Raw genomic sequence first — 14050 nt, 5'->3', positions numbered from 1 at the left:
ATCTGCGTGTTTGTGTGTGCAACGCAGGTTTGAGATGATTCACACATTCCACAGCAAGTTCATTAATTGGGATTTGGAGATGTACGGGCCTCAGACAGACTGCCCGGCACAGGCCCGGACAACTTCCCTGTGTGAGGAGCTGGGCCAAGTGGAATACCTGCTGAGTGACAAAACTGGAACGCTGACCCAAAATCGTCTGCTCTTCAGGCAGTGCTGCATAGCCGGCGAGATCTATGGTAAGCGATCACCTTTTTCTACATTGACAATTGACAAAATGTTCGTAATATATCTCAAGTAGTGGTTACATGGGCAGCCAACTTTTTTTTCTTCCAGGGGGTGCACACAGAGAAATCAAAGGATACTAGGATCATTTAGACATTTTTCACCTTAATTCATTTAACACACACAAAACCTAATTCGTCAGTGTAGGTGTATGGATTTATATCTATGTATAATTTAGGGGAGCCTTGAAATACGAGTGACCTCACTTGAGTTTGTGAGCTCTCGAGCTGTCATTTTCTTCTTTTTAATTGCAAGCAAACACTTGAGACGCAAAAACTGTCTTGTGGGTGTGAACTGAACTGAAATCATTTTATAAAAAGCGACAGTTCAGCAGATAGTTAATGATTTTCTCTCAATAGTCTTCCCAGTTGAACTATAAAACTAACCATTAAACAAAACTACATGTGTATTTAAAACATCTCCTGGGAACAACTTCAGTGGACTAAAATCATCATCTGTGCAATCTTAGTACCCAAATTGGAGCCATATCATTCGCGTTGAAGCTGCTCAGCCTAAGTTAGCCTAGCCTAGATCGCTAAAAACAAAACGCGTCTGTATTCTAATATTTAATTGAGCTGAACTAATATTTAACATCAAACGTTAGTACTTACACATCCGGCAAAACCTACGTTTCGTTTACAACGAGGACCGTGAGTACCCAGTAGGAAGTTGGGCAAGTAGAAACGTCAACTTTAACTTGCTTGTAGGCCCAGACCAGCTTAGCTTAGCTGAAGAGACAGCGAGGGTGGACGTTTTCAAATACTTGGGGTCAACAATACAGAGCAATGGAGAATGTGGTAAGAAACGGGTCCAAGTAGGTTGGAACAGTTGGTGGAAGGTGACCGGTGTTCTATGTGACAAAAGAGTCTCCGCCAGGATAAAGGGCAAAGTTTATAAAACAGCGGTGAGGCCGGCCATGATGTACGGATTAGAGACGGTGGCACTGAAGAAACAACAGGAAGCTGAACTGGAGGTGGCAGAAATGAAGATGTTGAGGTTCTCGCTCGGAGTGACCAGGTTGGATAGGATTAGAAATGAGCTCATTAGAGGGACAGCCAAAGTTCGATGTTTTGGAGACAAGGCACGAGAGAGCAGACTTAGATGGTTTGGACATGTTCAGAGACGAGAGAGTGAGTATGTTGGTTGAAGGGTGCTGAGGATGGCGCTGCCAGGCAAAAGAGTGAGAAGACCAAAGAAAAGGTTGATAGATGTGGTGAGGGCTGACATGAGGGCAGTTGGGGTTAGAGAGGACGATGCACGAGATATGCTGAGAGGGAAAAAGATGACACGCTATGGCGACCCCTATACCGGACGAGCTGAAAGGAAAAGAAGTATTTAAAACATTGACATAGTTTTGCATTATTAAAGTCCTCTTGACTTTATGCTAACATCTCACGGCATGTACAGCATATGCAATGCTTGAGGAAAAAAAATCAGGAAAACCATACATCCTATTTCCATAGGGCTTATCCTCACTCGGGTCACGGGCATTCTGCTGTATTTGAGGGACAGGTGGTATACACCCTGAACTGGTCGCCAGCCACCTGGAGGCCACATTTAAACAAACAACTATTCACTCTCACGTTCACACCTATGGGCAAGTTAGTCATAAATCAAACTAGCCTGCATGTTTTGGGAACATGGGATGAAATCAGAGAAGCCGGAGAAAATCCACGCAGGCACGCGGAAAATATGCAAAATCCACAAAACCGAAGCCAGATTTGAACCCTCGTCCAATGTGCTGCTAAGTGAAATCAGGTCACAGTTTTATTTAGGATTATGTGGTGGCCACCGCCCCCGAATCCCAGGATAATACCCGCGCCAGAGTTCCAGGACTCATACTTTGATGAACTCCAGCAATGTGATTCAGCAGTCACTGTGTACTACACAGGAGGTGGTCGATAGTAAATTCTGAATCTTTTTTCCATACACTATCTCATCTTCATGGAGTGCAGCATCAAACTTTGATCATTTCAGCGTTTCACCATGGAAAAGTAGTGCGAATGCGGGTTCATCTTTGGTTACAACTGCACATATCGCACAATTATTAATTTTTTTCACTCTGACAGGTGATGCATCAGTCAGGGCAGAGGACACCGAGGTACCGCATGATCACTTCTGTATGAATTCAAAGTGTTTTCCAGTGCGCAGCAGGATGTTATTCAAGTGCGTGTGCTATGTCATATTTTGCATGGATAGCCGATGGACCTCACCTGGAATCCGTTTTCGCGAGGCGGTCTGTTCATGTGGGCCCCCGCCCTTGTGGAGCGTCTCCGAGCGCAACGGTCCCCGACCATCAGACAATTCTTCACCGCACTGACGCTGTGCCATACTGTCATGGCCCATTGGAAAGAAGGTGGGAGGAATGTTGTTGTGCACTGAGGTTTTTTGGGTTTTTTTTTGTCTTACATCATGAGCAAAAAAATGAGTTATGAGTGCTGGCTGTTGTGGCAGCACAATTCACAACAAGCAGCAATCTGGCAGAAAGTGAACAATTGTTCAAAAAAAGAGCACAAGTGTTTGCTTTGCAATGTTTATTGCCAAATATTGTTGAGTGCTCTTCTCTTTTTGAAAATGAAAGTTGAGTCGCTGTTTTTTTTTTTTTTTTTTTTTTGGGGGGGGGGTGGATTCATGGCACTTCCATTCATTTTCGAAAAGGAAAGATGATTTGAAATATGAATGTTTTGAGTTCCAAGCATGGTCACATGGAAGAATTCAATTTAGACCACGAGCTGCAACTTTTTCCCTTAGTTTTAATCCCAGAATTGTTTTCATGTTTCTAGTTTTGTATTTTGTTCTTACACAAACCTCTTTTGTGTTATTCAGCGTTGTTTCCATTTGTTGATTTTTCTAAAGTAAGGTTGACAGTTTTTGTTTTCTTATATTTGTATTGATTTTGCCTTCCCTGACTGCAGTGTTTAGCTGGGTAACCAAAGCAAATTTATTTGTATAACGCATTTCATACACGAGGTAACTCAATGTGCTTTACATGATTAAAGCCATTTGAAAAGAAGGAGGTAAAATATTTAAAATGGGATAAAAACAATAAAAATGACAAAGAAAATATTTAAAAAAAAGACAATTAAAACCGCATACAGGACAAGTAATATGATCAAAAAGTGGATATATTCTAAAAAGCATGAGAAAAAAGAAGAGTTTTCAATCTGGATTTAGAAACAGTCACACTTGGGGCTGACCTCACCGTTGTTGGCAACTTCTTCCATTTGTGTGCAGCATAATAGCTAAATGCTGCTTCACCATGTTTGCTTTGGACTCTGCGCTCCACTATTTGACCTGAGTCAGTCGATCTCAGAGCCCTACTGCGTTTCTAATAGTAGTTCTCCTAAGGAAGACCAAATCAAGCTCTTTATATGACATACATGCTTTTAACTCAGCACTAATGCCATTACCGTTATCCTAAAATAAGTCTGCTAACTTAATGCTAACATACAATGAGAAACCCCTTATGAAATTAGCATCACTCCGGTGGCCATCTTAAACCATCAAACAAATACTATTTTAATTTAAATATGGCAGTAATATAAACAAATAGAACATCAGAGGAAAAAAAATGTTTGTGTTTAGCTGACCATCTACTTCTTCCCAAAATCTTTGATCAACTACTGTACGCTACTGCCAAAGTCACACTAAAGTGCACATCGTTCTTTGTATAACATCTTTGCCTTACAGTATTAACTTGTTCGATACATCAGTTTTTACAGTACTCTACCGTTCATGTCCTTTCAGATGCTCTAGTTTACCAAGCAGCATCTCCAGATGAGGAGGCTCTTGTCGGCGCCGCCAGGGAGCTGGGCTGGGTCTTCCTGTCCAGAAGCAGAGACTTTGTGGTTGTCTCCGAGTTGGGTGTCACGCATCACTACGAGCTGCTGGCTTTGCTTGACTTTACCAGTCAAAGACGACGGATGTCAGTTTTGGGTGAGGGAATCTTTTTTTTTTTTTTTTTCTTTCTGCCTCATCCTCAATCTTTCAACTTTTATATATATATATATATATATATATATATAATATATATATATATATATATATATATTTTTTTTTTTTTTTTTTTGGGGGGGGGGTTGCTCTCCATGGATTGTTTGTTTTATTCCAATTTGCTATAGTCCGGGAGCCAGAGGGTGCTTTAAAACTGTACTGTAAGGGAGCTGACATTGTGATACTGGAGAGGCTGCAGAGGGACTGTCCACATCAAGAGAGCGCCGAAAAAGCCCTTGAGGTACTTCGCACATCCACACAAAGCCGCTGCTGGAGACAATAATCCGTCGACCTGCACAAAATCTACTTCTCTGAGAGCCCACAATGGGAATTTAACAAATCGTACAGCTACATGTGGCTGTATAATCTCTTTGTACTTGGTGAAGCAGCATGTGGATTTTTGTATATACTCTGTACCAAGATTTAACAATGTGACTATTTTTAAAATTGAATAGTTTAGGATTACAGTACTTAACTTTAACAGGGGTCAGCGCTCATACTGAGGTCTCTGAGTATTGTTGTTTTTTCCCAGGTCTTTTCCGAGGCTTGTCTGAGGACCTTGTGCATTGCCGTTCGATCGGTTTCCGAGACGTCTTGGGACCAGTGGAGTAAAACTCTGGCTCGGGCCGTTGCCATGGCGACCTTCGACCGCGACGCCCTGCTGGAGAAGCTTTATGATGAAATGGAGCAAGATCTCCAGGTGGGCTCGCACTCAAACGCTGTACTTCAATGATTTAATAGTGCTCATGTGAATTTTCAAAAAAAATAAAATGAAAAAAATTAAACAATTCTAAGTAAAAAATTAACAGAAGTATATTTCAATGGGCTATCATCATTTGCTGTGTCATAAGAATGACCTTAACTATGAATCCCTTAAAATGCTAAAATAACACAAACTGCTAAATTGTATTTTTGTTAACATGTTTTCTTTTATTGATCAAATTATATGAAAAAGACAGCAAGTAGTTGAATAGCACTACCTCTATCCTTTTTGGAGCACCTACAGTAAAATAGGCCCAATTTTTATCATCCCTAGCTTCTAGGTGTTACAGCCATAGAGGACCGACTCCAGGAAGGCGTTCCCGAGACGATTTCGCTCCTTAAACAAGCTGGGATTAAAGTATGGGTGCTCACGGGGGACAAAAAAGGTATGGTATAACCAAGTCGGAAAAACATCATTGCAGTACAACTTGTATTTCCTAATTTGTTGTAATGGCTTTGACTCCCAAGAGACGGCAGTCAACATTGGATATGCGTCTAAACTACTGGATCCTGACGCGAGGTTACTGGAATGGCAGGAGTTGAGGTCAATTGTGATGGAGACTACAAACACATGTGGGAGCTTGAAGGCATCGTACTGTAGTACCGATTTTTGTACGTTTGATTCACAGACAGATCCTCCAATCGCCGGACCCTGACGTCCATTTCCACAAACTCAAGCAGACAGATCTGTGGGCCGTTGAAAAGGAAAAGGCTGGCGTACAGACTGCAGTGGTCCTGACTGGCCCTGAGCTTGTAAACATCAATTTTTTTGTGTAATAACTATATCATCCAGCAAGGCAAAAAGGCTACCATTAAATGCTATTTGCTGTTTCTTGTTTTGGTACTCTCTTGTACTTATATATATATATACACACACACACAAAGGATGCACTGTAGAGAGATGTGAGTGGTGTTACACAAGGGTCCTTACTAGGCCCACTGGTTTTTACATTATGCAGTGATACATTGATTTGCGAGTCCCCTCGTTTAAAAGAAAAAAATATGTATATATTTTTTAAGTATATATATATATATATATATATATATTTTTTTTTTTTTTTTTTTTTTTTTTAACGATGGCGATCCATTCCTATTGCAGCTTTAAGTCAGAAAGGAGCGCACTGCTACTAACCTACGCTAACATGGTAGTATCAATGGTATATCAATGGTAACTATTTGAGTAAAAAATAATTGTAATAATTGTACGCCATGAAAAATAGTAAGTCTGGCAAGATTTGAGCATGCTGTATGACCACATATTGACACGTGACCACATTACTTCACGGCAAGCCATTCATAACCTTGAAATGTATATCAGACCGTTGTACAGTGAGGACCACCTGGTGTTTCTCTGCAGACAGAGTTCGACCAGAAACCAGAGTGGGGCGCCAAGTTCATGAACGTAGCTCAACAGTGTCGGACAGTGTTGTGCTGCCGGGTGACACCTGGACAGAAGGCGGACATTGTCACTTTGGTCCGGAAGCACACAAGCGCCATCACGCTGTCCATTGGTGACGGGGCCAATGATGTAAACATGATCAAAAGTGAGTGAATAATCCCGCCCCAACATTTTTTATTTTTTTTGTACTGACACTTCTAGTATTGAATTACGTTTGTTGTTCATTTCAGCGGCTCATGTCGGCGTGGGACTGACAGGAGTGGAGGGAGGTCAAGCGGTACAGAATGCAGACTTTTCCCTGTCCTCTTTCCGGTTTCTGCAGAGGTTGCTGCTGGTCCACGGGCGCTGGTCGTATCGGCGCATCTCCCTGTTCCTGCGCTACTTCCTTTTCAAGACCTGTAGCTTTGCACTGGTGCACCTGTGGTTTGGCATCTTCAACGGCTACAGTGCTCAGGTAGGGATGTCAATTGCAGCCAAGGCCTCAAACGGTGGGGGATTGTAGGATTTTCAGTCTTTGATGAGTTATAGTTATTTCCTCACAGTGCTCATGTTAAAAAATGATTATTTCTGTCTTGTAGTCTTTGTATGAGACATGGTTCATCGCTCTTTACACTGTCTTCTACACGTCGTCCCCAATTTTGTTTGTGGCCTTCTTTGAAAAGGTGAGAAAGTTGACTTATTTTTCCATCATTCATAATAATTATAATGTGATGCTGTCGGTCTATAAGAGGGAAAACTTAAATATGAGCCAAACTAAACTAAAACTCTCGACCGGCAGCTTGATAAAATAATAACCGCCAAAAGTAACAAGACTTGAAATCAAGTTATTTGGCAGATCAGACCACAGTTTCAATGGGAGAAACATAACACCAAAAATAACAATAAAAATATCTACAAATACATATTAACATAGAAAAATGAACTTTCACTCATCAAAAATATATATGAATATATAATTACTGAACCTATGCCTGGTGAAAAGCAGGCGACAAGAAAACTACACCACCACCCCCTTGAAACTGCAAACACTTGGTGGGGTCCAATTAGCTCCTCCTCTATATAAATCCCTGACTTCCTTGTTTTGACCATTTGTCTCTTTGTGACGTGAACCTAGCGGGAGGTGTAAGTGACTCCACTTTTACGGTAAAAAAAAAAAAAAACATACACCCCTTTTCATCTCTTTTCAAATGGCTTGGTGTAAAATGTACAAAAGTTGTTTTTCTGGTTTGTTAGTAATGCTATGTCATTTGTTATGTTGTCCGTTTTCTGTAAGCTACTGGTAACGCGTTGGGTCAAAAAAAATTAAGATGACAGCATTTAGCAGGATTTATTTGCAGCTAAACAGCGGACGGTTTATTTGAAACTAGGTACAGGTGCAACATTTACGCATTGGATGAATCTTTTAAGAACCTTCCATTTCAACCAACTACAATTACAGAGGCTATGGATTTATAGTAAGTATTTTTCCCTCTATTCCCGCTAGCTACAATAAACGGTCTATATCACTGGTTTGGAGCTTACTTGAGATCCGGATGGCAACTCAAGTCTGCTGGGTGCGGAGATATCCCCGCAACCTTCAGGGAAATTGGTCTGTAGGGGGCAAAAGTAATATTTTAGACTTCTGAGTTGCGGCAGCGACAAATCTGCCAGTCAGATAGACCCTTACCGTTAGTTAGCCTGAAGCTATTTTACACTCTTAGCTAGTGCCTAGCTCCAACAATAGCACATCTTAGTTAGCTTTTAGGTCATCTCCACACGAGCTCTACGTGCAGTTGTGCTAATGGCTAACAGTGTCACAAGATATACAGCGTTATCTTTTAGCTAGCTAATGTTCTCATTAGCTTTTAGCTTTGATGTGAGCTGACTTTTACTTCAGCTTTAGCCCCAAGCTAATTCTAATAAGTTGTAGTAAACTTTGCCACTAGCTATTCCATTAAGAGCTAATTTCTACACTATAAATATAAGCAGTCCTTAAGGAACATTCCTTTCGGATTTGGGCCTACAGACACCGGTATATAGGCCCACTGTAATGAATTATTTTGTAATGTATTATTTTTTAATAATAATGACTGTTTTAATTTGCATATAATCAAGTTGGGTCCAGCAAGACTAGCAGATATGTAGCCCCAATTCCCAAATATGACGTCAACAGCATCCATCGCCATTCCTTCACCATTGCTTCAATATTTCACATTGTTGTCATTTTTTACTGTATTTGATCTAAAGAACTGTAATTTTTGATTTTTGTATGTTTTAAATGTCTAAATAAAGTTGCAACCAATGTCACAGTCGTTAGCATTGTACGGCTCCAGCCATCGTAGCCACATGCTGACTTTTTGCACTGTAGGATGTGAGTGCAGAGAACAGCCTGAAGTGGCCTGAGCTGTACAAGTGTGGACAGAGGCAGGAGCTTTCTGGGCCCCGAGTGCTGTTCGCGTCATTGGCGTACGCTCTCTACGCTTCCCTCGTTCTCTTCTTCGTTCCCTGTGGAGTCTACTACAACTCTGCCGTCGACTACCAGACCATGGCGGTTACTGTGTCCATGGCAGCCGTATTTACTGCCAACATTGAGGTCAGAGTTGCAAACGGTGAATAGAACACCGGTACAGTATTGTAATTTTGCCTGACTTAATCTCAAAATGATGTCCCAACAGATCGTGCTGTTGACCAGAAACTGGACAAAGTTCAACATAGCTGCCGTTTGTGTTTCTTTGCTGCTCTACTTCATCTGCTCCAGGATCACACACAGCAAGTTCTTTTTCCAGAGAGAGCCTGCTGATTATTTATTTTACGGTACAATACTCTTGACTATTTTTATTTTTTTTAATACACAACTATTTCTTTTTCCTGCCAATCAAGTGTAAAACTACACTACCAAGTATAATTGTGAACAGCCTTTGTCAAGAAAAAAAAAAAAGCCTCTATGAGCAAGGTGTCTAGATTTCATAGCTGCATTTAATGTAGTAATACTCGTGTTCAGTTTTTTCAAATTAAGAAGCAATGATGGCGGGAAACTTCATGACAAAGTGTGAAAAGTGCTGATAGCTGTTGTCCATGCTTCATATGGAAGTAAATTAGTGCCACCAGGATTTGAATTTGAAATGCCACGGAAAACAGGATTTGAATTTGAAATGTAAAGTCATCACATTTTCAATATTTGCTACAATTCGCTGTCTGAAATTCGTCGTCTGTGCCTCCCAGCAGGGTTATTTCAGGTCAGAACCGAAGACCCGGCCAATCGCAGTTACGCTTTCTTAGTCACGTAACTGGATTGGCTGGCTATTTGGTTCTGACCTAAAGTAACCCTGCCTGGTGGCACAGACGGCGAATTTCAGACAGCGAATTGTCGCAACTATTGAAAATGTGATCACTTTACATTTCAAATTCAAATCCTGTTTTCTGTGGCATTTCAAATTCAAATCGTGGTAGCGCTCATTTACTTCCTTAGCTTCAAATTTAACTCAGCCACGTAATGTTGTCTTGCCAAAGTACGGGTTAGTGGCATTTCCATTCCTTTCAAAATGGAAGGTTGATTTGTGGTTGGATTTGGGACATGGTCGCATTAATAACATAAACACGCTGTATGACAAGATACCCCTGTAATAAGTACCCCTACACAGTTTATCCAGCCATGACTTAGTCGCTACTTAAGCCAAGATCCACCATTTTCTTTTGGGGGAAATGACATTGCGACAACTACATGAGCTGCAGTGTTATTGGATGCGCCGATTGGAGTTAGGTGATGGTATTTTTAGTTTTTGAAAACAAGGCATGAGCACACTTTAGAGGCTTACATGCTAGCCGTTTCAGTAGCGTAGCAAACACCGCCGGAAAGACAAAAAAACGTTAGCTAACATACAAACAGAAGTGTCTTCAAACGTACCGTACATGGCGGTACCAATAAACTTTTGTAAGGAGTCACCATTCTCCCTGGATTCAGACTTACTAGTTGTCATGGTAGCGTAAAGCTACACGTGCACACCCCGCAGTAGCCTGTGGAGCAGGGATTCATTTACGGTATGAGAAAGTATGCCGTGAAGTGCACGTTTTGAGCGTGTGCGTGTTCTTCATCAGGTGCATCTGACGAGGCTTTCGCAGATCCAGTCGTGTGGCTCACGGCTCTGCTCACTGCCTGTTTGGCTGTGTTGCCTTCAATGACCTTCCTCGCCCTCAGTGTCATCCAAACCACGCACCACAAGCATAAGGTGAAACTCTTGTCGTGTTCTTTCTGCGATGAGCGCCTGCTTTATTTTCATTTCAAATAACTTACGCTGTGACTTTTGGCATTCATTTGGCAGTTCATTTCCTTATTTTATCATTACATTGCTTTGACTTTCACTTCTAAAGGGTAACAAAAAAAACCTCATAGGTACTGTAAAACATTTTGGGTGCTTATCTTAACTACTTTCATGCAAAAATGAAGAACATAAAACATTTTCTTTAACAAAGTGCAGGGGAGCCTCCTTGTTATGCCATTTGACTTGATTCTTATTTTGAAAAACAGTTTTCCAATGAATAATGTACAGTCAATCTTATTCCACACTCAAATCATCACCTCGACACCCCGTAGATGTTTCTTTGAAATAGCATTCATTTTTAACTGTTGTAGAGTAAATGTATGAAATTGATCGCACCACTTATAGTATAACAAAATAAAATAAAAAATATATATATATTTTGTTGACATACTTTGGCATTTATTGTTCAGTGGTATATTCTTGCCTGCCTCACGTTACGCCCGGGCTTGATTCCTTGCCTATTTTTATTTTCTTTTAATTTTAGAGCACTGCAAATGCAATATGGAAATGTGTAGAAATACTGAAGCGTAATAAGTTTGGTTTTAATTGATTTGTGCTTAAAATTGTGGTTTAAATACCAATTGAACCGCGTTTGTAGCTTTTGGTGTTAGCTTGCATCTTTTTTTGTGTTTTTTTTAATGGACTACATAAAGTTTGTCCTGACATGTCATTTTGCATTTATGGAAGGGGAACAAACTACCACTTTGCACAGCATTTGAAGTTGCGTGGTCAGAAAACACAGGAAGGCGCAATCAGTTCCTGCTATACTTTTTGTCGGATTGAGGATCAGCGGCTCAGAAGGATGGGTGGATGTTTATTTTTCACGTACGTTTACTGTCAGGGATGAGAACTTTCCGCCGATCGGCGGATTTCCGACTTTTTCAGACCATGTGTTCTCGGTTCTCAGAAATCGCAGTGTAACTTGTTAGTTAGCCAAGTAATGGCGCGTGGGACTTAGCGCAAACTGAGCGACGGTGTGTTCAAAGTTTTACCATGGCGAAAGTGTTAGGGGAAAAAAAAGATGAAGATCGAGCGAGTGGTAAGGTAATTTTTATTCATATTGTTCTAAAAACTTGTGCTTCATCTCTACACTATACTAATTCTATGAATAACTGACTGCATATCAAAAAGAAAATATAATGGTGTATCCATATCAAACAGTGAAAGAGATTGAAAATTCATTCTGAAGTTTAGCAAATGGTGAAGCTATATGTAATGTGCTTCAAATAAGTACAATAATTCAAGCATTGAAGAAATGAAACTATTTCAATTTTTGCTGTACTGGTAGAGCACCAAACAAGAGACATTTTTTTTTTCCGCAAATACAGTTAAATTCAGTGTTGAAATTAATGGTTTTGGGGCTAACAAATTGCTAAAATCGCTTAGCTTCCGGGGGCTTCGCCCCCTGGGCCCCCAACGGGGCCCTGCGCCTGCACCCCGCTGAGGGCCTGCGACCCCCAGACCTCCAGCTTTTTTTCCAGACTTTTTTCTCATTTGGCATTCTCATCCCTGTACTTTACTATCTGACACGGGTTAATTCATTGTAGATTCTCATAGGTGTGATTGTGAGATGCGAATGCTTTTTTGTTTCTATGTGCCAAGCAAGTGGCTGGCAACCAGTTCAGGGTGTACCCCCTCTCCTGCCCGAAGATGGCTGGGATAGTTTCCGGCGCTCCTGTGACCCTTGTGAGGATACGCAGCTCTGATGATGGATGGATGACTTGGGTTAGGTCGCTGCCATTAGGAACTTTGCTGTATGGTGAAGATATCCTCCAAGTGTATCACACAACAATGGAAAATCTTTCTAGGTTTGGGTTTTTGGGTCCGAGGGTTAGGGTTAGGAACCTAAACCTACTGTACTGTTGAGAGCTAAACGGTACCCCTTGTTAGCAACCTTACCCATCGGCTTTTCAAGTTTTTTTTTGTTTGTTTTTTTTTCACGTTTCATGATTCTAAGCCACATGATTAGCAGCCACTGAGTTTTGACCTGATTGTGATGCAGGTTCACAGCACGTCCCGTCAGCTAGTGGAACCGAGGACCCAGTTCACGAGGAAGACTTCTCTTTGTCCTTCATTTGGATCCGGCACGTAGGAACGGAAACAGAACAGTGTTGGGACTTGATGGCCACGTGAAGAAACCAAGAAATTACTGCTGACTTTTAAGACAAATATTGCAAGATTGTACAGCGGTGGTAGTTCATTTTCTGTAGAGCCCATACTCATATTTAAGGCAATTATTTTCTAATAAACTGTAGAAATTGTCTACAATGAATTGTTTTAGGCCAAGGAATTGGGTCTTGAATATAAATAAAAGGTAAACTAACGTAGCAATATTAAAAACCTTTCAGCAAATATTGCAAAATTTAAAAATGGAATTCTACAAGAACAAAAAAAGTTTAGTAAATAAAGTTGTAACACTAGCTTTCTTTATTCTCTGTCAAGCATGCATTGATCCAACAAAAGGCAGATTTTTAATAGGAATAGACAAAAAAAGGTTATAATTATATCTAGCTCATGATACTACTAATAATGTTAGCAATATGGGGTTGGTTGATTTAAATTCGTACAGTACTTAAGTGTGTCTAAACATTTATATTCCTCATACAGTCAAACTGATGGCTGCATATATTACTTTAACACCCCTTTCACTGTATTTTACCTGTACCTATGTACATCCATATTGTTCCACTGCCCTCTAAATACTGTGTATAAAACATACTGTACTATTATTTTTAGATACCGTAATTTCCGGCTTATGAGCCGCGACTTTTTTCATACTCTTTCAACCCTGCGGCTTACGCTAATTTGTGAATTTTTTTCGAACGGCCGCAAGGAGGCACTTGAGTGGGAAAGGTAAGAGTGAGACCGGTGGTATATATGTGCCGAGGAAGTGACTTTTACCGTTCCGGCCCTGTTAGCCTGAGCTAGCGTATTACTGCCGTGTCTCAGTGATTTTTACAGGTATGTGTTTTGTTTTGTTTTTTTAAACCGGTCCTTTTAGCTCAGTAGTTCCCAAAGTCAATCTGGGCCCGGACCCCCAGTGAGTCGTTCAAAACGTTCCCGGACCCCCAACCTCAACTTTCGCCAGTAATGTAGTGCTGGACACAGCTATGCCGTTCTGTTACAAAGAAATACTCAATTTTACTGGCTTACATGCTCTTCCTTGGATCTTGAACCCATGATTCTTCTTTTCCAGACAATTCATTAGGTATAAAATAGTAGTAATATTATTACTCCTCCGTCTCAGACGTCGTGTCCCAGACCCCCTGGAAAGACGTTTTTCACCCACTGGGGGTCTGTGGACCTCACATTGGGA

General features: G+C 40.8%; 1 protein-coding gene across 2 annotated transcripts in view; it reads left to right on the top strand.

Moving 5' to 3' along the window:
• atp8b3 (ATPase phospholipid transporting 8B3) overlaps window positions 1–13291 on the top strand; it is a 39788-nt gene extending 26497 nt beyond the window's left edge. Inside the window, exons 13-28 of one of the 2 annotated variants that reach the window (XM_061825816.1) lie at window positions 28–236; window positions 2352–2383; window positions 2482–2638; window positions 4030–4218; window positions 4404–4516; window positions 4808–4975; window positions 5312–5423; window positions 5506–5581; window positions 5667–5790; window positions 6395–6581; window positions 6667–6890; window positions 7015–7098; window positions 8784–9008; window positions 9091–9229; window positions 10511–10641; window positions 12737–13291. In XM_061825816.1, the coding sequence (XP_061681800.1) occupies window positions 28–236; window positions 2352–2383; window positions 2482–2638; window positions 4030–4218; window positions 4404–4516; window positions 4808–4975; window positions 5312–5423; window positions 5506–5581; window positions 5667–5790; window positions 6395–6581; window positions 6667–6890; window positions 7015–7098; window positions 8784–9008; window positions 9091–9229; window positions 10511–10641; window positions 12737–12826 (2260 nt within the window). In that variant the 3' untranslated portion in view covers window positions 12827–13291. The remainder of the gene's footprint in view (window positions 1–27; window positions 237–2351; window positions 2384–2481; window positions 2639–4029; window positions 4219–4403; window positions 4517–4807; window positions 4976–5311; window positions 5424–5505; window positions 5582–5666; window positions 5791–6394; window positions 6582–6666; window positions 6891–7014; window positions 7099–8783; window positions 9009–9090; window positions 9230–10510; window positions 10642–12736) is intronic. The other variant, XM_061825815.1, reaches the window with a different exon arrangement.
• The last annotated feature ends 759 nt before the right edge of the window (window positions 13292–14050 follow it).

This window comes from Syngnathoides biaculeatus, chromosome 7, assembly GCF_019802595.1.
Source record: "Syngnathoides biaculeatus isolate LvHL_M chromosome 7, ASM1980259v1, whole genome shotgun sequence".
Lineage (NCBI taxonomy): Eukaryota > Metazoa > Chordata > Actinopteri > Syngnathiformes > Syngnathidae > Syngnathoides > Syngnathoides biaculeatus.
Note: the sequence above shows the minus strand (reverse complement) of the source record. Positions and strands in the feature narration are given on the sequence as shown.